The 22,440-nt window shown below is 43.1% G+C and overlaps 1 protein-coding gene across 8 annotated transcripts in view; it reads right to left on the reverse strand.

Moving 5' to 3' along the window:
• Zfp385b (zinc finger protein 385B) overlaps positions 1–22,440 on the reverse strand; it is a 407,085-nt gene that overhangs the window by 290,948 nt on the left and 93,697 nt on the right. For 4 of the 8 annotated variants that reach the window (NM_178723.6, XM_006499456.3, XM_006499455.3 and 1 more), the window contains exons 2-3: positions 18,983–19,130; positions 17,882–18,217 (exon numbers count right to left, since the gene is read on the reverse strand). In NM_178723.6, the coding sequence (NP_848838.2) occupies positions 17,882–18,170 (289 nt within the window). In that variant the 5' untranslated portion in view covers positions 18,171–18,217; positions 18,983–19,130. Of the gene's footprint in view, positions 1–1,486; positions 9,261–12,339; positions 12,349–17,881; positions 18,218–18,982; positions 19,131–22,440 lie in introns of those variants that run through there. The other 4 variants (XM_030251099.1, XM_006499458.4, XM_030251112.1 and 1 more) reach the window with 3 other exon arrangements.

Consider the following 22,440-nt stretch of genomic DNA (forward strand, 5'->3'; position numbering starts at 1 on the left):
TAAAGAACTTTGGAGAAATGGCAATGGCTCCAAAGCAAAATTAATAAGCTTGTCTTCTTGAGGGTCTCACTGCCCCACCCCCCACACACACCTGTCTTCTTGCTTTTCTTAACTATACAGACACGTTAGCACACACAATCACCTTTGGCAGAACACCAAAATCCTGGTAGTGGACCATCAGTTGACCAGTACCATAAAAAAGAGCCACTAAATGAGAAACCATGTGCCTGGTATAAAACTCATTTCATGCCTTTAAAAGCACACAGTGGCTTCTAGCGAGATAGTGGCCCTGGGACTTGCCGAGACAGATTGGTGAGCACAAATGGTTTGCTCCTGATGTGACTGCTTAGCCAAGCTTTACATATGCTGGCTTCCCGAGTCTTCGAAGGAGCGTATAGTCATCTATAACTTAAAGCTGCAAAGCACCAACAGCAGCCTCAACTACATTTAGCAAGAAAAGCACACTCACATATATGCTCAAATCCCATGTGCCATGTTAGCCTCCAATCAATAGGAACAGATTTCTCTGTGCTCCTAACACACCCAGTGCATAATAAGCATAATGCTATCTGAATACAACACAACATGCACGCTCTTTTTCTTATACAGAAACGGCTCTGATCACATAAACTTACAGTAGAGCGGAACCTAGGCAATAGGATCTCTAGCAGGAGGCTGACTTTGATCCTGCCCTTATCTTACTGGCCTTCCAGTGCCCCACACTTGAAATGTTATATCAGAAATATTCTGAGCATGATTATCCGGTCATTTAACTTTCCCAGGTGAGCACCAGGGAAAGTTACATTTTAAATGATAAAATATGCTACATTAAAATATCACATCTAGTTCATGCATGCATGCTCCATAAAGAAATACTGTTCATTTTCCCCTCTTGGTCAGTATACCATCACTAGAAACCAATTACTGCAGGCTGTCCACTGCATGACAGGTCATAACTTTTAATTATTAATAATGTCAGACTTAACAAGGTGTCATCTACAGTATGCAAGCCGTTGCTCTCACTTTCTCAGCTACCTTGTAAACATGATTTGTTTCCTCCTACATATTTTTCATGTCAAAGACTCTGCAGAATGTATTTGGTTTACAGCCTCTTTTTTTTTTTTCATATACCTGAAACACATAATAACACTGCTAATTGCCTACTTTCGGTAATGATAGCAAATCGCGTATCACTGACTTGTTCTGAATGTTTAAAATGCAGAGGAAGTCACCTGCTGGTAAGATGTCCCCGGCACACAGCTAGTACAGGGGAAAAAAGGATGCTTATCACACCCATTCAAGAGAGTTACTTCCCAATAAAATTAAAGGCTGTTCGATTTGCTCTTCAATTTTCCCCTTCCCAAGTGCCAGCCCGATATAATAATCGCCAGTGATGACTCCACAGGATTCAAAACAACGGTTAAAAGAATCTGTTCCTGGCATTCCCAGACCACAGCACCCAAGTTTTACAATAAAAGATGCTCACCTCTGCTGGGAAGTCCACTCCACATCCTGGCAGGGATTTCAGCAGCTTCACGAGCAACCAAGTTGGATAAACAAAACTTCCAGGATGCGGCCAGCGTGATGTACGGTGCTACCGGGACTTGGCTCCAGCCTGATTATCCGTGACAGCCCCACACTACATCAGTGCCGCTCAGAACCTTCCCGTGGCTGGCTTATTTCACTCTCATTGAAAATCCTTTACACGCTGGCAGCATCTTAGGGAAGGACGAACGCGCTCTGAGTCATTTGTTAAGAAAGCAGAGCAGCAGTTTCAATCTGGATCTCTACGCGTGCTGAAACCAGCAGCACTGTCAACGTTCGCGTCGGAGGTGGATTTGTGCCGAGAAACAGGCAACCTAAGCCTTCATTATCAATGCATGAAATCAGCCACTGTGATCAAATTCAAGCAAACCACAAAAAGGATGTAATTATGAAAGGCTCCACAGATTTAGCAACAAACCTTGTGGAATGAAGAATCGTCTTTCAAAATTGTGTGAATGTTAAAAATAGCTCTGGCTTTTCAACAATAAGCAGGGTAGAGGGAAGAAATCACTAGTCTCTAGCATAAGCCCTAGGCACTAAGGCTGCAAAAATCAAAACAGCTATAGGTTCCCAGGACTTCTTCATTCACAAATGAAGTCACTAGACAATTATGATGAAATTTTCCCATATATTTCACAATGTCTATTAAGAAGCAAGTTAAATATCCTTTAACTCTTAAGTGCCCTCAGTGAATTAAGGTGACAAGGGAAATGTGCATAGCTGTGCACAGAACAAGCTGCTATCAGTTTAACTGTAAGTTCTTACACAGCCTAAAATGTAAATGTATTCTGTGTGACAAAAAGAATGACCATAGAAAAGACAGTATACTTGCAATGTCAAAACTTCACTTATAGTTAAGAAAGAAAAAAAGCATATAGGCTCATTAGACCCATATATCCCACTTCTGGACAACCCCAAATTTAAATGTTTACCTTCTTAGATTATCCTTCCTCTTTTGTTTACTAACAAATAAGATGGAAGAGCCAGCTGATGTTCTCGTTACAAGGCATATGGTAACCCTGAAAGGAGCAGTAATTTGGTAGCAAAATACATAGCTCTGATGTGTCCGTGCCAAGTGGAAAGCAAAACAGGACACAAAACATCCATCATAGATCACCGAGATAGCCCTGAAGCCATTCCTAATGGGCTGCGTTCACAAAGGACACACTTAGGGTTCCGTGCCAGTGTTTTCCCAGGTTTCAGGTTCTCACTGAGTCTGTGAGGGTGGAGCAGATCAGGATGCTTGCAGCAAAGCCATATTATGACTAGAGAATCTGTGAAGGACTGGATGGGTGCTAGCAATGTGACTGACTCCAGGATGCTTTTAACGGTGGGTGAGTGCAACCTACAACACCTGTGTAAAACTGAGCACTAGGTCTAAGGTGCATCTGCATGACAGCATTTTGGAGCAATATCTGACAAGCCACTCCCACCAGGGTTCCTCACTCTGTTTCTAGATGCAGGGTTCATTCCTGACACACCAGTAGGTAGACTCTTTTTGTGGAGACAGCATACAGGCATGCATGCGTAGACATAGGCCCGGCGCGTGTATGAATGCACAGAGCCGGGCACTGCTGCCCTTTGCGATTATTATTGCCTCTTAAATTCCATTTATTTTGTGAAGACCCTAAGACAATAGCTGACTGTATCATGAGACCATGACCCTGAACACCACAGATTTCCCAACTACTCACTAACCTTGTATTTCTTGCTCCCTCTTCCTCCCGTTCTTCCCCACCCTTCTCTCCCCTGGACACTGATGCAAGTGCCATCTTGAAAAATACTACATGGAAGGCTGTCTCTGAATATTCTCCCATTATTACTGCAAACAAAGATGCCTAGCAATTGGATAACAGTTAACATGATGGACCTGGAGAGACGGCTCAAGAGGTTTAGAGCATGTGTTTCTGCTTCAGGAGACCTGGCTTTAGCACCCATGCGGTGGCCTACAACCTCCTGTAACTCCAATTCCAAGATGCCCTCTTCTGGATTCCAAGGGCACCAAACATACCCATGGTGTTCATACATGCATGAAGGTATTCAAACGTACACATAAAATAAAAATCAAAGAATCAAAAACATTGGCATGTATTCAGTTTGTTTTTATAAAACATTTACTTTGTGATGCATTTCAGATACCAATATTTTTGTATTTCTGGAAGGTGACCCTCCATTTGCACCATAAATGACTGGCATGACATATCCTGCAAATCTGGATCAGTAACCCTAATCAGGCACACTAACATTTCTGTAGCAAAATATGCATATTCATATAAGACAGAATAAGTAAACATTACAATTAACCTCAGATCAGTTCAGGCCAATTTTCCCATCAGTATGAATTATGAAACTCCCTGGTTTCTGGAAGTTCTCAGGTTGCAAGATTTACAGAGTAAAGGCTTTCTGCTTAAAAGCTCAGGCTTGGAAAGTGGTACCTAAGCAGGACTTGTCTTGCATAACTAAGACTTGGGAGAGCAGTGGAGCTTGAGCAGGACAGGCACAAAAGAGAAGACCCTAGGAAGGCTGAGGTACAAAGCTGAGCAAAAAGGTGGCAGTAATACAGGGTGACAAAACTAGGACGTGGGGACCTCAGGCAAGAAGCAGCCATCCAGGATTACTGAGCAATGACAAACCCCACCCATAATATCAACCACCCACTGATTACTTGGTGTAAGGCCGGTGTGTGTGTGTGTGTGTGTGTGTGTGTGTGTGTGTGTGTCTGTGTGTGTGTCTCTGTGTGTGTGTGTGTGTGTGTGTGTGTGTCTGTGTGTGTGTGTGTCTGTGTGTGTGTGTGTCTGTGTGTGTGTGTGTCTGTGTGTCTGTGTGTGTGTGTGTCTGTGTGTGATGTCTGTGTGTTTGTGTGCAGGGTATGGGAAGGTCAAAGCAGGACACTGGGTGCTCTCTATTACTTTCAACCTTGTTGCCTTGAGGTCTCTCACTGAAGTGGAAATATGTGCCCTGTGTTAGGCTGGCTGGACAGCAAACTCTCAGGATTTGTCTGTGTCTGCCCAGTGCTGGGGTCATAGACAAGTGCATCCATGCCTAGCTTTTTACCTGGATGCTGGGAATTTGGAATTAGATCCTTCTCCTTGGAGATCAAGCACTCTTCCATTCCAAGCCATCTCTCCAGTCCCACTACATTAAAGTCCAGAAGAAATAGTAAAAGGAAGAATGCACTTTCGGAATGAGTATACAGCATTGGGTTTACACTTTTTCTAGCTCTTTTCTCATTGTACTCACACACAACGTATCTAGAATCACATCGCATGCGACACTGTTAACTTTCTATCTCATTTGCGTCTACTATGGTAGTAGTTACATGCTCTACTATGTGTAGACTTCCCAAATAATGTACTTTAAATGTTATTTTATATTTTTATGGGGGTGGGTTTTCTGGTTTTGCCTGCATGTGTATCTCTACACCATGTGTGTGCCTTGTGTCCAAGAAACCCACAAGAGGGTGTCGGATCTCTTGCAGCTGGACTGACAGATCACTGAGTGACAGATCACTGGACTGACAGATCACTGAGTGACAGATCACTGAGTGACAGATCACTGAGCGGCAGTGCTTTAGCCACTGAGCCATCTCGCCAGCGCCTTGAATAACGTATGTTCAAAAGGAAGCCTAGTTCAGACCTTTAGCACAACAACGCTTGAATTTCACTTAAGCCTTTGATCCTACAGGACACTAGCCACTGTCTTAGAACATTTCCTAACCACCTTTTGGGAAATAGGTTTGCTCTGGTGGGGAATTCCAGAGGGGAGGGGTGTGACCAGAAGTCCTCAGGGTTTGGGGGTCTACTCGTAAACCCTGGAACGTGATTGTAGAGTCAATTTATAAGGGAAGGAGAAAAACCACATGTTTCTGGTGTTTTGTGTTTTTTGTTTGTTTTTACATGAGTCCATATTCTCTCTTTAGCTACCAACGTGAAATTTAGACGGTTTGATAAAGTTATTTTAACTTGTAAAAGTACCTGGCTTTCCTGGGTGATGTGAAACACGGAATCAAATCGCAACACCCTTACCTAAAGGTCATGCTCTCCTGACACATACTTCTAACGCATGTTCACACAAGAATAGGTGAACGTCCAGCATCGGGAGGACAACAGTCTATGGGCTAACAAAGCAGGCTCATATGAGAGTGACCCCTGGAAATAAAGTGGGTCAACACACCATGAACGCTGCTATGCTCAGCCCATAAAAAATGCAACAACTAGCCCGCACAGCTCCTCCAGACTTTTCATCTTTTGAGAAGTAATGTACTTCACAGTTGGCCCAAGAACCAGCTCCCAGAAAAGACAAAGCCAAATACCAACGCCACAGCCGGCTGTGACAAGCCACAGGGATTTCTAACTGAGGCAGCCTCCTTCCCTTGATGCTGTTAGCGTATGAAAGCAGAACATCGGTGTGAAAGAGTCAAGTCAGTCAGGGTGACAATACATGGGTCCCATGGCAGAGAGTGAGCTCATTAATTTTACATCACCATTGAAACAGCTACCCAAAGCCTTTCGTTCTAGATCATTTTAAAAGTGATAACATTTATTTTTCAAGAAGGCATCTGGGCTTTAAAAATACCTTTGATGATTCAAAACACTCACCACCAAATGCTTGCTCTGATGGCCTGAGACTTGATGTTCACACAGAAAAGTGTTGCTATTTATTTTTCAAATTTTAAAAATTGATGCTTGATGCTAGACAGCCCTTATTTTTTTAGAAAATAAAATATACAGGAAAGTTCATAGCCCAAAGCACCCTACACGTTTAACTCCTTAACTGAAAATAAGGCCAAACAGTCCTTTTAATTTTTTTAACTTTTCTATTTACAATCCTGTGTGTATTCATTCTGTGGGATCCTGAAGTCATATAATTAGCACCTTTGTTTACCGTTTTAACCCCTGAACAGCTGTGGAGCTGTTTTATGATGATTTCAAGTCTACCTAACTGGTAGTTGTAAATCTGGGACATCATCCAAACTAGCAAAGGGTCTCTCAAAGGTGAAGCATCTGGGGAACTGGGGTCACAACTTCAGCCTGCATCCTATTTCCAAAGGACTCTCATTAATAAGAGCCTCAACCCCAGTAATCGCTTCAGTAGGACTCTCAATTAAATATGTCTGGGTAGACAGATACGAGCCACCAATAGCATCCTTGCTTGAATATAGTCAGGATTTTGTAAAATACTTCAAAATTAAACAGTCACCAGTATGGGTGAGACAAAGACTCAGAAAATATACAACATTCCCGATGGTGTGTGTCACCTTCTGAGTTCACATCAGTGAGAGACAGTTCCTGGTTCTCTCATTAGGATCTAGGAAAAAATGGTAAGAGAATAAGAAATGCTCATGTCTATTCTCAAAAGTCCAAGAGCAGGGGGCCTTTTCCCTCTCTAGTCCATCATGTCATGAAAACTCCTAGGCCCTGCTCAATAACAAAACTGCATGATCATTATTGTAAGAAAAAAGTCCTTTTAGGGAGAAAGTACATTAAAACTAGTTTAACTATCTGCCTCACACTAAAATGAAACTGATAACTTCTTCAATTATTTGTTATCTTTTCATCTTGGGAAAATCTAATCAGGACTGGAGACGACTCAGCAGTGAAGAACACTGGCTGCTCTTCCAAAGGACCAGGTTCCATTCCCAGCATCCACACAGCGGCTCAGAACTGTCTGTAACTCCAGCTCTGGGGGAGCTGGCATCCTCTTCTGGCCTCTATGGGCACTGGGCACACACAAGGTACAAATACATATATATATAGGCAAAACACTCATACACATAAAATAAAATAATAATAAACGAAAAAGAAAACCAACAGTACACAGTATAGAACATACCTGTAAAGACTACACTAGGGAGTTGGAGGCAGGAGGATTATCATAAGTTAGAGGCTGTCCTGGGCTATATAATGAGACTCTTGTCAGGATTCTTTTAAAAGAGAAGAAATGGGGAGGGAGGAAGGTAAAAGGCTTCACCTGGAGTCCCACGTGAGTGTGTTCTACTAGCCCTGTCTGCATCGAGCACACAAACTTAGACATTTTCAATCTCCCTGTAATATTTCTCCATAAGAGAGGTGAGAACAAATCATTTAAGCAGCCATCTTTATTCTCCCAAACTGGAGAACTAGCTTTCCTTCCACTTCCTCAACAACACACAAAAGACTCCCCTGTAGATTTCCTAGCGCATATAAGAATGCTTACAAAGTCTGTAAACGTGTTTCTGCCTCTGTGTGCATATCCACACACAACACTCATCCTTTTGTGTGGTACCTCCTTTTCCAAACTCATTAACGGAAGTTCCACCCACCTTTGGGAATAAGACAACTCCCTCACTTTGTATAGACTTTGGGCACCATCGTGTGGTCAATCTGTGTCATTGCAACTTCAAACTTGAAGTTTAAATCTCAGGTTTACATCTAATGTCTGGGAAAATGCACGTGAGGATAAATTTAGCATCTTAAGTCTACATGAGATGCAAGATGAGAAACAGAGATCTGTGCATCCCACATCCCACACATATTTTACTGGTCATAGTATCCAATACAGTGTCTCGCCCCCACAAGCTGTTCAATAGCACTTTCTAAAACGTAGACTAGGAAGAAAATAAGGGAACAGTTTGAAATAAAAACCATTCAAGAATTCTTGGGGTAAATGAAGCACATATTCTTTATTCATTCTTCAACTGAAGGACATCTAGGTTGTTTTCAATTTCTGGCCATTATGAATAAAGCTGCTATGAACACAGTAGAGCAAGTGTCTTTGTGTGGTGGTGGAGCATCTTTTAGATATATGTCCAGGAGTAGTACAGCTGGGCCTTGAGGTAGAATTATTCCCAGTTTTATTTTTTTAGCAACTTTCAAATTGATTTCCAAAGTGGTTGTATAAGTTTGCACTCCCCCCAGCAATGGAAGAGTGTTCCCCTTGCTCCATACCTTCGCCAGCCTGTGCTATCTCTTGAGTTTTTGATCTTGGCCATTCTGACAGATATAAGGAGAATCTCAGAACCATTTTGATTTGCATTTCTCTGATGACTAAAGACATTGAACATTAGGTGCTTCTTGGCCATTCGATCCTGCTGTTGAGCTCTGCACCCCATTTTGTAACTGGGTTATTTGGGTTGTTAGTATTTAACTTCTCCAGTACTTTATAAATTTTGGCTATTAGCCTCTGTCAGATGTAGGGTTAGTGAAGATATTTTCCCAATCTGTAGGAGGCCATTTGTCCAATTTATGGTGTCCTAAGCCTTGCAGAAGGGTTTCGGTTTAATGAGGTCCCATTTATTGATCCCTGACCTTAGTGCCTGAGGCACTGGTGTTCTATTTAGGAAGTTGTCTCCTGTACAGAGGAGTTCAAGACTATTCCCCATTTTCTGTTCTATTAGATTCAGTGTATCTGGTTTTACATTGAGGTTTTTGATCCATTTGGACTTGAGTTTTGTGCAGGGTGCTAAATATGGACCTATTTGCATTCTTCTACATTCAGACATCCAGTTATTTACACAAAGGAATACTACACAGCCATTAAAAACGAGGACATTATGAATTTTGTAGGCAAATGGATGGGACTAGAAAATATCATCCTGAGTGAAGTAACCCCGATCCAAAAGAACATTCACAGTATGTACTAAATTATAAGTAGATTTTAGCCATAAAATAGAGAATAGCCACGATGGAAGCAAAAGGAAGGAGGAGGGGAAGGAGGAGGAGGAAGAAGAGGAGGAGGAGGAGGAAGAGGAGGAGGAGGAGGAGGAGGAGGAGGAGGAGGAAGAAAGAAAGAAAGAAAGAAAGAAAGAAAGAAAGAAAGAAAGAAAGAAGGAAGGAAGGAAGGAAGGAAAGAAAGAAAGAAAGAAAGAAAGAAAGAAAGAAAGAAAGAAAGAAAGAAAGAAAGAAAGAAAGAAAGAAAGAGAACCCAAGGGAGGATGGCTGAATATTTCTCAAAAAGAGAAAAAAATATATATATGGGAGGTCAATGGAAGGAGAGACTGAGTATAAGGAGGGGTGGGGAGGGGAGTGGGATGGGGCCTGGAAGATCATATATAGGGGGAGCAGGGGAGAGAGAGGGGAAATCAGTGGTTGGTGGGGGAATACAATCTTTAGGGTGTGCCACAAAACTGGGAGGGCTCATAGGGTCTATGGGGGCGACTCTAAGCTGAGACTCCTAGCAGTGGAGGAATATGGATCCTGAAATGGCTACTTCCTGTAGACAGGCAAGACTTCCAGGGGAGTGATAAGGACAGCAACCTACTCACAGAACCTTCTACCCAAAATCATATCCTGCCTACAAGATGTTCATGGACAAAGATGGTGCAGAGACTGAGGGAATGGCCAACCAATGACTGCTCCAAATTGAGACCCATCCTGTGGGCAAGAACCAGTCCTTGACACTCTTAATGATACTCTGATATGCTTGCAGACAGGAACCTATATAACTGTCCTCCGAGAGGCTCCACCCAGCAGCCAGTGGAAAGAGATGCAGAGACTCACAGCCAAACATTAGATGGAGATCAGGGAGGATTATGGAAGAGTTGGGAGGACTGACAGACTTGAAGAGGACAGTGACTCCACAGGAAGACCAACAGAGGCAACTAACCTAGACCCTTGAGGGCTCCCAGGGATCGAATCACCAACCAAAAAGCAAGCATGGGCTGGACCTAGGTCCCTTGCACATATGTAGTAGAAAAGCATATTGGTCTTCATGCCCCCAACAACGGAGGAAGGGCTGTCCCTGAATCTGTTGCCTGCCTGCCTGTGGACTCTGCACCCCTAAATGGACAGCCTTGACTAGTCTCAGTGAGAGAGGAAGTGCCTAGTCTTGTAAAAACTTGATGTGCAGAGAGGAGGGGTGGTGGGGGGATGACAACCACAGTAGGGCTTCCCCTTCTCAAAAGGGAAGTGGAAGGCAGAGTGGAGGAGAGGACTTGTGTGAGGGGGTACTGGGAGGAGAGGGGGGCTGATATTGGGCTGTAGCATGAGGAAGGAAGGAAGGAAGGAAGGAAGGAAGGAAGGAAGGAAGGAAGGAAGGGAGAGAGAAAGAACAAACAGAGGGAGGAGAGAGAGAGAGAGAGAGAGAGAGAGAGAGAGAGAGAGAGAGAGAGAGAGAGAGAATACCAACCAATCAATCCTGGGGGTGCACAGACTCAAAGCTTCCCCATGTTTCACCTGGAAAACCTGCTCCATCATCCTAACCCCTGCTGCAAAGTGGGTTTTAGCACTTACCTTGTCCTGACCCCGAAGTGTCCATGTCTTAAACTCAAGCTCAGTTTAAAATTCCAAAGCTGAAGAGATGACTGTCTAGTCAAAGGAAACCCGGCGCTTGTCTGACAACCTGAAAGGGCTGCATGTGGCAGCACACTCCTGTAATCGTAGCATTGCTGACACTTGGTAAGACAGGAGGATCCCTGGAGCTTCCTGAGCAGCCCATACAGGCCAACCAGTGAGCTAGAGTTTCAGTGAATGTGCGCGCACACCTGAACGGCAAGGGCAAGGCGCCTCTTGTAGAACGTAAGCAGGGTCATTTTCCATCACCAAGTTGGGTTGCCCTGGGACTGGCTGACTCTGATGGAAGCCATCACTGCAGCCTCACTCCTCCTGACGCACTGTGTTCCTTTGCCATACTCTCTATAGAAGGCCCCAAAGCAGAGGCTGGCGGTCAGAATGAGCTTGGCTCCTGATGGCACCAATTGCCCAGACGTATACATGACACCACTGGTGGCCACCCACTCGTGAGCATGCAGAGTCTGTAAGAAAAACCTACCTGAGCCCAGCACACAGTTCTGACCCAGAGAATGGGGATTATATGAAAATCATATTTAAGGGGGGGTGTAAATCTGTTAAAGTCGCTGCCCATCTTTTCAAACTTCAACTATTTCTACCTCTCTGTTCCAAGTCCATCTCTCCCTTTCAGAGGTGCCAAACCTGTCCTCAACTTGACATTCTGAACATTTGCTCTCTGGGTCACTTCACTTGCACAGGACTGACTTACCTTTAGCCTTAATGTGTCAACCTTACACAAAGATTAGAAATCCCTTTCGAACTTGTTGCAGATGAGAGAAGAAAATGAACCACTGAGTCAGTAACCAACAGGAAAAGTCCAATGTCAGATGACGTCAGGTGACCTGACCTCTTGACGCTCTTTGTGTCTAATTCATTGCAGCAACCACTGAGAGGTAACACAGTCGCAGGGAAGACTTGAGTCTGTGATGTCAGGAAAAGGGCTTGCTCTCTCCAGCCTTTACTTCCTTCCCTCAAATATAATGCAAGTGGAATTGTACACTGTCAGAATTAGTTTCAACTGTCAATGTGATGCAAAGGTAGGGTCACCTAGAAAGATGGGACCTCAGTTGGGGAACTGCCTAGATCAGGTTGTCCAATGGCCATGGCCATGAGGCATTTTCTTAATTGCTAGTTGATATAGGATGGTCTAGCTCGCTGCATTGAGTGCCATCCCTGGACAATAGTAAGAAGGGTAGCTGCTGAGCAAGCCAGGAGAAGCAAGGCAGCCAGCAGAAGTTTTCTCTGGTCTCCGCTTCAGTTCCTGTCTCCAGGTACTTTCCTTGCACTCCACATTTGGCATCCCTTAATGGTCGACCATAACCTGGAAGCCTAGCAAGCACCGTCCTCCGTGAGCTGCTTTTAGCCGGTGTTGAACACAGCAAGAGCAACCTTGGACACCCACCTCACAGTCTCTAAGCCGAGGATGGGTGTCAGTCTTCCCATGATCACCTCCAGCTGCAGCTCCAGCTGCACCTCTGATCTCATCAGCGTATTTGTCTCTTGCCACCAAGCAGGCTCCTGGCCCGACCTTTCTTATCTTTAAACATCATTTGAGGCAAAGCCCTGCCTAAGGCAAGATCAGAAGCAACTCCCAAGCAGTGAACTCTTTCCCATTCTGAGGAAACATAAATCTCAAAAGACCCAGAACAAAGCCGGTTCCCACCAAACCCCTCAGGCGATATGATTCTCCGTGGCAGGCACAAACATTCCTTAAGGACAGAGTGAACAACACGAAAAATGAGTGTTTGTCACTCTGGCAAGGATCCTGATGCTGACTCAAAGGACAAGGGCATTGGATTGAGAGGAATTACTCATTGCTCTCTTTCTCTCTCTCTCTCTCTCTCTCTCTCTGTGTGTGTGTGTGTGTGTGTGTGTGTGTGTGTGTGTGGTGTGAAACAGAGAGAGAGAGAGAAAGGGAGAGGGAGAGGGAGGGGGAGGGGGAGGGGGAGGGAGAGGGAGAGGGAGAGAGAGAGGGAGAGAGAGAGGGAGAGAGAGAGAGAGAGAGAGAGAGAGAGAGAGAGCGCAAGAGAGAGAATGAGTGTGTATCTGTGTGAAGGGGGCCTCTAAGCAACTGAAGCTGCCCCTGATGTAGACATGAGCCGCACGCTGAATATCACTGAACTGGTTTGTGGCTTAGTTTCCATGGTAGACCTCCCCCACCCACCTCACCCCACCCCAGTCCTGGCACTGACCATTAAGCACAAACTTTGAGATATCTGCCCCGCCCAACATGCATCAATAGTTGGGAGGTACAAACCCTGCAGTGAGGAAGCAGTCCACAGACTCTGCCTCATTCCAAGCACCGACCTCGCTTCTTCCAGCTTGCAGCTCAGTTGCCATTTCACACGTTTATCTAAAGTGAAAAACTCATGTTCTGGGCACAGACCATCCTTGACAGGTGACATCCAGGCTCTGCAGCACAGCAGCAGTTTGAGCATTATCTGGGAAGCTATTACAACAACGAGATCTCTGGCTTTCAGCTGAGAAATTCTGAATTAGTAGCTCAGAGCTGGAGCCCAAAATACGCTTTGCAGCAAGAGGTTATAGGATCACCATTCAGTCCCCGGCTGCTTTAAGGTTTAGTATGTTCAGATCTTTCTATCTGAAACAGTAAGATTCACATTCACTGAGAAGCCTTGATTCCCCAAACCTGGCATGCTAATAAGGTGGCATTAATAGAGAGAACACTCAATGTTGACCTCTGGTCAGCTCTACAAGTGCCTGCAATGGCGAGTGCATATGCACACATATGCATAAGCCCTCTCTCCCCAGCCACAAAATAAATGAAATCAATTCAGTATATAAGGGTGGGCTATTTCTGGGCTCAGTATTTCTCATTGATCCATGTGTTTATTTATCCATTACAACCACACTACCTTGATTACTGAATCAATGTGGCTAGATTCTTCACAGTTTATCTTTGTCTACATTGCTTTAGCTGTTCTGGGATTTGTGCTATTTGCACATGAATTTTAGAATGCTTGTGTCTATATTTGATTCAAAACACTTGAGAAATTTTAGTAGGAAATTTTATAAACATACAAAATCAATTTAGGGACACTTGACATCTTAAATATGTTGAGTGTTCTAATCCATGAACATAGTATGTAGCTCCATCTGTTTATGTCTCTGAGTTCTTTCTTCAGTATTTTATAATTTTAAGCATATAGATGCTTTTTAAAAGATAAAGCTGAGTATTTCAATTTAACTATTAGCATTTACGGTCCTGTTGCTTTTTATAATTTGGTTTCTACATTTTCATATTCGGTATATATCTATCTGATTTTTATGTGATATTTGATTCTTATATAACCTTGCCTATACCATTTCTAACAGTTCTCTTTGGAATTTTACCGTGTCATTTATAAAGAGAGACCAATGCTTTTATTTCCTCCGTCTAATCTATGTGCTCTCTATTTATGTTCCTGTTTGATTTCAGAGTCCAGTACTCCCAGGACTTCATGATGAATTAGAAGCATTAAAGTGAAATCCTTCTTTTGTTCTAACACCTAGAGGCTAAACGTTCAATCTTTTAACATCAAGCTGCATGCATTCTGTGGCTTATCTTTATTAAATTTAGATAATTATCCTTTATTCTGTTTAATAAGTATTAGAAGTTATCAAATATTTCCAAGAAAAACAATGCATCAATTACTATAACCACATGAGTTCCCTTCTTAAGTTTGCTGACATGTTGAATAACTTGACTGATTTTTAATATACTGAGCTAGATTTATTTATATGCCCCAAAGCTCTTTGGTCATAATTTTTGTATGTTTCTGAATTAAAACTGTTTACATTTTGGAAAAGTTTGATTCTAGGTGCAGAAGTGATATTATCTGTTAACTTTTTTTATATATCTTTTTCTGCTTCTAGTATTATAGTGATACTGGTTATATAAAGTAAGTAATTATGCATTTCTTCCTCTTCTATTTTCTGAAAGAGATTGTGTGAAAGTGATGTTAATCCCCCTTTAAATGTTCAGTAGAATTGCCTATGGGCTTCAATACTACCCCAGCACTCTAAGACTGACATGAAAAAGAAGAAGCCACTTCCTAAATAGTTATCAGGTAGGACAGTATTATGACCCCCTCTTTTCCCTTAGAATATGAAGTAGTTACAAGCCCTACCAACATATCAGTAGCTAGAGCCACTAGGGCAGAATACCACACTGAGTGGCTTAAAAAACCTCAATTAACCACTTCCTGCTTGTTGCAGCTAGATGTCAGGAATAAAGGTGTCCGGTTGGCTGACTGCTTCTCTGTACTCTTGAGGGCTTCAGCTTAAGCTATGGTTAGCTATTTTTTCCTCCTCTAGTTGACTATTTCCCAGTCCCCCTGTGCTATCTGAACAAGAAAGAGAAGCCTCCTCCCGGCAAAACGCCTGTTCTTTACACGTCTGGATCCAGTTGGTTCCACATTTTAAAGATGTCCTCTGAATATGCCTTCAAGCTCCCCAGATTGTAACTTATGAAAATGGAGGCACAATTTTTAACATTACTACAGCAGTCAGGAAAACCAGAGGCACACATAGTTGAGAAATGATGCAATGTGGAAGGCAAGCTGGAAGACACAGCTACCTCACACAGGACCCTCAATGACCAAGGGACTACTTTGGGGAGGCCAGCTGTGACCCACAGAAACAGCTGAGGCAGCAGGCTCCAACTAAGAAGAGCACGATCCCTTTGCCAAAGCTGGAGGAAAGTAGTCACCTCTCCTTCATCTGAAACCTGTTCCCGTCTCTAGGGTTGACGGTGGACTGAGGCAGAGCACAGAGACTGTCTGCGTGGAGATCTACTCTAAGCTCCAGGGGTCGTGGCGCTAAATCTTCATCTAGATCAATGAGATCAATGCTTTATAAGTGGAGCTCCATCTTCCTCATCAAAGAGTCCTTCTGAACAAAAGACAGCGAGAAGCTATGGGTTGAAACTCGGGTTGAGAGAGCTGCTACCCAGTAGAAAACAGCAGTGTGACAGATCGAGGCTGAGAAAAGCCAGTGGGGAGAAAACGACTCGATGCCAGCCTTGGTCCTCTTTGAGTAGAGGCTCAAAACGGTAAAAACTGTGCCTGTGCCACTCTCTGATTCCTGCATCCCGTGACAGAAACGTTCCTCTGTCGTCAGGCTATGAAGTTGTATCATTTTGAATGACTAAGGTAACTACAGCCATTTGACTGAGAGGTAATTCTCAAACCATTACTCAGCCGATTTGCTTTCTAACTGAGATATCAATTTTCAGCCTAACACTTACATATTCTTAACCGGGAAATGAATACAAGCAAACACATGCTTCTATGAACAATTGCAATTAGCATTATAATAAACAGAAATTTATTATAGAATTATGACAGAAATGGAGAGTAACTTCTCACTCTCATAAGCATGTATCTTATATCACGGTGTGATAAGCACTGATTAGGAGAATTAGCTTAATGAAGTTAAACTTATTTTATACTAGGCAAGAAAAGTGGTTGCGCTTAGCTTTAAATACAAACGTTATCTGCACACAGACATTTCTAGTCGAAGTCAATGTAGATCTGAGTATAGTATACAAAATCCACATACCCCAACAGCTGACACCCCTACATTGTCTCCTTTGATGTTGAAGCCGTGAGTTGGGAATAAGCCCTGGCCAGATGGATCTGAGAGCTTCTCTACCTCACTTAAGGGCAATCTTTTCCGGCCAAAGAACACACACCTTGAGTGGAAACCTTCTCTAGAGGTAACCATAAAACTCAATTCTTGTTAGTTCTGCCAGATGAAGCCACCACTGAGTAACATGTGGAAGAGGAAAGGCTGCCCAAGAATGAGGTAAGGGGCTGAAAAGGCAGTCCACTGTCCCACCTGGAGATCCATCCCATATACAGTCATCAAACCCAGACACTATTAAGGGTGCCAACAAGTGCTTACTGACAAAAGCCTGATAGAGCTCTCTCCTGAGAGGCTCTGCCGGTGCCTGAAAAATACAAAGATGGATGCTCTCAGCCAACCATTGGCCTGAGCATGGGGTCCCCAAGGGAGGAGTTATAAAAAGGACCCAAGAAGCTGAAGGGAGGAACAACAATATGAACCAACCAGTACTCTCAGAGATTCCAGCGACTAAACCAACCAACCAACCAAAGAATACATATGGAGGGACCCATGGCTCCAGCTGCATATGTAGCAGAGGATGGCCTTGTGAGTCATCAATAGGAGTAGAGGCCCTTGGTCCTGTGAAGGCTCAATGCCCCAGTGTAGGGGACTGCCAGGACAGGGAAGAGGCAGTGGGTGGGTTGTGAGCAGGGAGAAGGGGGATGAGATTTGAAGGGGAAACCAGGAAAGGGGATAACATTTGAAATGTAAAGAAAGAAAATATCTAATCAAACAAACAAACAAACAAAAACAAAAAACAAAAAAGAGTTAAAAACTACATAAAGCATGTTTAAAAAAAAAAGCAGAGAAAAGGCAGTCCAGACTCGAGGGCAGAGGGAGGGTTACAAACTCTCAAGCTTGTGCTTCTGCCTGCTCCTGACAAGGTGTGACGCGAGAGCGGACATGAGAACTGAGACGCCTGCTGGTTCGGATGGGGCCTGTTCCAGCTGTCAGTTCCACAGCCACACTGCTTGCTGGGGGCACTCTAAAAGAGCAAGCAAGACAAGCTACTGCGCCTACATCAGTGCTAGCTTACAGGATCGCGGGAGGTTATAAATGCAGCTGTAGCTCTTTATATACCATCAAGTAAGACATCACCCAAGAGAAAGGAGATAAGGAAAACCTAATTTTTGAAGAGGGAAAGAAATAGTGGGTATCACTGATCAATTTTTAAACAATTTCAAAAGCTCAGACAACACAGGCAAATAGCAAGCCCATGGTGCCGTGTGTGTGTGTGTGTGTGTGTGTGTGTGTGTGTGTGTGTGTGTGTGTGTGTGTGAATTCTCTGAGAGTGAACAGATTTTCCTAGATTTTACTCTAGAGAGACACCCTACGTGTAGTGGCAGTTTTAAGATGATCAATACTTTGCTCTACACCCTCCATTTTCTGTAACAGGACCAGTTTTCCAAAAAGACAGTGGTGCCACAGGGCCTGCTTCCTACCTGTGCTGGTGTTCGGGCCAGGCCCAGGGCAAGGGCAAGGGCCAGCCAGCAGTGGCACTGAGCCCTGGACCGGGGGTGGGGGCTGGCCATCGCTCAGCTGCTTGACCCGCTTTCGATGGGATTTGCCGTCATAATGGACCTGGGCCTGAGCAGCGGAGTTTAGCTGGATGTTGCACACTTCACAAAAGGAGAAGAGAATCTTCTTCTTCTCCTTGCTGAACTGGTCCCCAGGCCTGTCGTTCTTTAACCCCTTTTCTTCAAAGCCCCGGAGGAAGGTTGCCATGTTCATGATTCCATCTTTACAGTGGCTGGCGGGGCTCAAGTAGTTCTTGATAACTGGAAGAAAAGAATACAAGGGCCTATAAATTTATATGTGCTCTCGTACCTTCCAGTGCAGGTATAATTCATTTTTATTGGTTGGATTGAGCGAATATGATCTTCAGCCAATTGAGATTTTTACACCCCTCCTTTTCCTATCACCTCTCCCTCCCTCTGTCCCGTTAACTCCTGCCCATCCACAAGGCCTTAGCTAGCAGTGGTCATCTCCAGGGAACCCATTCTGAACCCAGTGAAAGGACAGGGCCCGGTCATGTGTGGCACAGACCTATGTGACTTCCTTCACAATGTCCATGACATTGTATATTCCATGTCTCAGAAGTTATTTGTCATGTGTCCAATTCCTCCACTAAGTATGATCTCTGTGAGGACAGACATCTCTTCTCTGCGTATGGCTTAGCCCTAGAACTGTACCTTTTACATAGTAGGCCTGTAAACATCTGCTCAAATCAGGAAGGAGTGTTTTGAACACAGAATTGTTCCAAAGAACATGTGAAGACAAAAATAAACAGAAAGAACACACATACACCAAACACCACACATACCACATACACAAACACTCACCACAGATACACATATGCCATACACAACACACCACGCACACACACACCACATACCACACATCACACACCACACACATACCACACATACACACACACATCACACATACACATATACAGACACACACAATTGCACACACAGAAGGAGAACTATGCCAGAGTTAGGGTTGAGAAAGATTAAAAACATAGTATGGCTACAACTTACACTGAATCGTGTTCTAAAAACCCCTTTACAAATCAGTCAACTGGAATTTGCACATATTTTCTTGCAGATGTAGTGAAACAAATTGTAAATTTCCAGGTTAGCCCATAAATATCAATTTAATCTCTGATGAGCCTGAAATGTAGAGCATCTGGAATAAAAAAAAAAGAAAGACAGTATTAGAGTAAATCAATGCATATGTTAAAGGAATAGAACAGAATCTGAGTCTGGCATAATTTTGTGTTTAAATTCTGATCTTTTCTTTCATTTGCTAGATAGAAAACAGGATCATGAAGAATAATAACCCTCCTATGCGATTCTAAGAGAAAACTTCAGTATCTTGAGACCCTCAGTTAATGAACGTGACCTTGCCTATTTTCATTTATTGTTCAGTTCTACCTTAAATGGGTAAGGGCTCATTCCAGTTCTTCCCAGGTTGCTGGCATTTCCATGCTACCCACGTGATTGTGTCGCTGTTCTGTGTCTTGGGTTGAGTGAGGAGAAAGCCACTCTGAGAAGACAGGGTTATGCAAGTACAGTGACAAGCACCTGCAGCCCCACACTTGAAGAGATGGAGGAAGGAGAATTTCCAGTTTAAAGCCAGGATGGATTGTACACCAAAACTCATCTCAATTAAGACAAAATGAAAATAAAAATGAGAGTGAACAACTGGGCAGAAAGCAAGTGAAATGTGGCATGCTTAAGAAAGAACAGACTAAAGAGGATGGTGCCTGGCCAAGGAGGATGAAAAAGAAAACCCATATAAGAGAATAATCAGGGGGCTGGAGAGATGGCTCAGTGGTTAGGGGACTGACTGCTCTTCAGAAGGTCCTAAGTTCAAATCCCAGCAACCACATGGTGGCTCACAACCATCTGTAATGAGATCTGATGCTCTCTTCTGGAATGTCTAAATGTGTACTTACATATAATAATAAATAATATGTGTAAGTACATATGTGTACTTACATATAATAATAAATAAATAAATCTTAAAAAAAAAGAATAATCAGGACTCATCATGACTGGTGATAGATCGCTGTGTATGGAATAAACTCAGGGGTTGAAATATTTTATGGGCTTTGAGTGATTATTTTATCCAAGTTTGGTTTTGGTCTTTCTGGAAAGGAAGGAGAAACTAAACACAAGTTCACAAGTGGTTGTTTACAAGCTGAATAACAAATATTCAGAATGGTGTTACCATAAAGACAGATGTTGATTCTACATGCAATATGCCAAATATATCATTTATTTCTACACATATACCTAGCTGTAAGGACAGTTCACATCTTGCTTACTTGATACATAAAATATACTCAGCCCATATACTATCTTATCTGGTGCTACCATTTTAAGGGATTCTATAAAAGTTTGCTTATTCTTTTTGGCTTAATCAGCTATCTTCCTTAGAGTCTACACAAATAGGCTGGTGAGATGACTCAGCAAGTAAAGACCCGTGGTGCCAAGCCTGACAACCTGAGTTTAATTCCCAAGACCTTCCTGTTGGAAGGATACAACTGATTCCCACTTCCACACATGAAATATGGCATGCCTTCCCCATAACTAAAAAACTGGAGGGAAAATCCACACCAAATATACATAAATAGCAACTAAGCAATCCCCATAGCTAAGTTTGAAAATAAGAATTATTATTAAAATGAAATTTAAATTACACATATTAATATTTTTGTTTCTTTAAATGAGTTATTAATGTCCTTCTTAAAATCCTCTACCAGCATCATGAGATATATACAATTTGCAAAACACATGAAACTCAAGAAGAAGGAAGACCAAAGTGTGGATACTTTGTTCCTTCTTAGAATGAGGAACAAAATACACATGGAAGGAATTACAGAAACAAAGTTTGGTGCTGAGACTGAAGGAAGGACCATCCAGAGACTGCCCCACCTGGGGATCCATCCCATATACAACCACCAAACCCAGACACTATTGTATATGCCAGAAAGATTTTGCTGACAGGACCCTGACATAGCTTTCTCTGTGAGTCTATGCCAATGCCTGGCAAATACAGAAGTGGATGCTCACAGTCATCTATTGGATGGAACACAGGGCCCCGAATGAAGGAGCTAGAGAAAGTACCCAAGGAGCTAAAGGGATCTGCAACCCTATAGGAGGAACAACAATATGAACTAACCAGTACCCCCAGAGCTCGTGTCTCTAGCTGCATATGTAGCAGAGAATGCCCTAGTTGGCCATCACTGGGAAGAGAGGCCCTTGGTATTTCGAAGATCATATGCCCCAGTACAGGGGAATGCCAGGGCCGGGAAGAAGGAGTGGGTGGGCTGGGGAGCAGGGTTGGGGGAGGGTATAGGGGACTTTCAGGATAGCGTTTGAAATGTAAATGAAGAAAATATCTAATAGAAAATAAATATTTTTGTTTTTTACTTCAAATCCAAAGCCTCGACACACTTCAAAGCGTCAGTGCCATATGAAAGTTATGCTCACACATCACTATACGGCCTCTCCAAATACTTAAACATAAGAGTTGCTGAATGAGACGAATTGATAAGCAGACAGTTCTTAAATGAGTTAACCAAGGTTGCACCCTGGTGAGGACACTAATCACTGTAAAGCAAGCAAACCTGGGACCGGTGAGCCTTGCAAAGCTAGACCATCACGAGCTCTTACTGCATTGCTGGATTCTGAGAGTAACTAAGATCCTTGAGTCACCTAAAGGCTGCTCTGTTGGACCTTTCTCCTGAAAATCTGACACTTCCCAATGTCTCTGACCTTGCCCATGTTGTAACTGAACATGGTATTTCATAGAAGCAAGATATCTGCCATGTTGTCCCCTCGCCTTTAAATCTGAATTGAAACAATGACCTTGTTTTTGTGTATTATAAAAAGGTAACCCAGCTGCCTCTGCCTTTCTGGCTACTGTAAGATGTCCTAGAAACAAGCTATATTTTACATTGGTTTACATGTGCATACCCTAAGTAGGAAATCAGAAGCCTGTAAAGTGTACGCCCCCTCCCAGAGCTATTTTCCTAAGGGATCCTTCAATCCTCCAGAACCACACCCATGGGCCTCTTTGGCAAGACTGCAAGGCAATTCCTTAATCGATGTTCACCAACTCCCAGTTATCAGTCCAAGACCTGATTTCATTCACCACATCTCCTGGCTTCTCAGGGAAAAGAAAGTTGGTTCTCACTAACAGCCACTTGCAACCAAAGTATATTTAGTTACAGAGTCCTTGGGAAAAGGACCTAGAGGTGGCACATATCAGAGTCTCGACATCCACATTGAGTCCAAGATGACATTGTGCCAGTCTCACACCCTGTGTGAAGTGATAGCTTCTATAATGTCAACTTTCTGGCTAAGGTTAAGGTGAACAGTGAGTCTAAGTGGAAGGCAAGAGAAAAATCTCACTTGTTATTTAAATTTTTTTTTTCTTAATCAGGCTCTCCCAGATGACATGTTTTGTATGCATGGGACAGAAAGCC

The sequence above is a fragment of the Mus musculus genome, chromosome 2 (genome assembly GCF_000001635.26).
Source record: "Mus musculus strain C57BL/6J chromosome 2, GRCm38.p6 C57BL/6J".
NCBI classification, from domain to species: domain Eukaryota; kingdom Metazoa; phylum Chordata; class Mammalia; order Rodentia; family Muridae; genus Mus; species Mus musculus.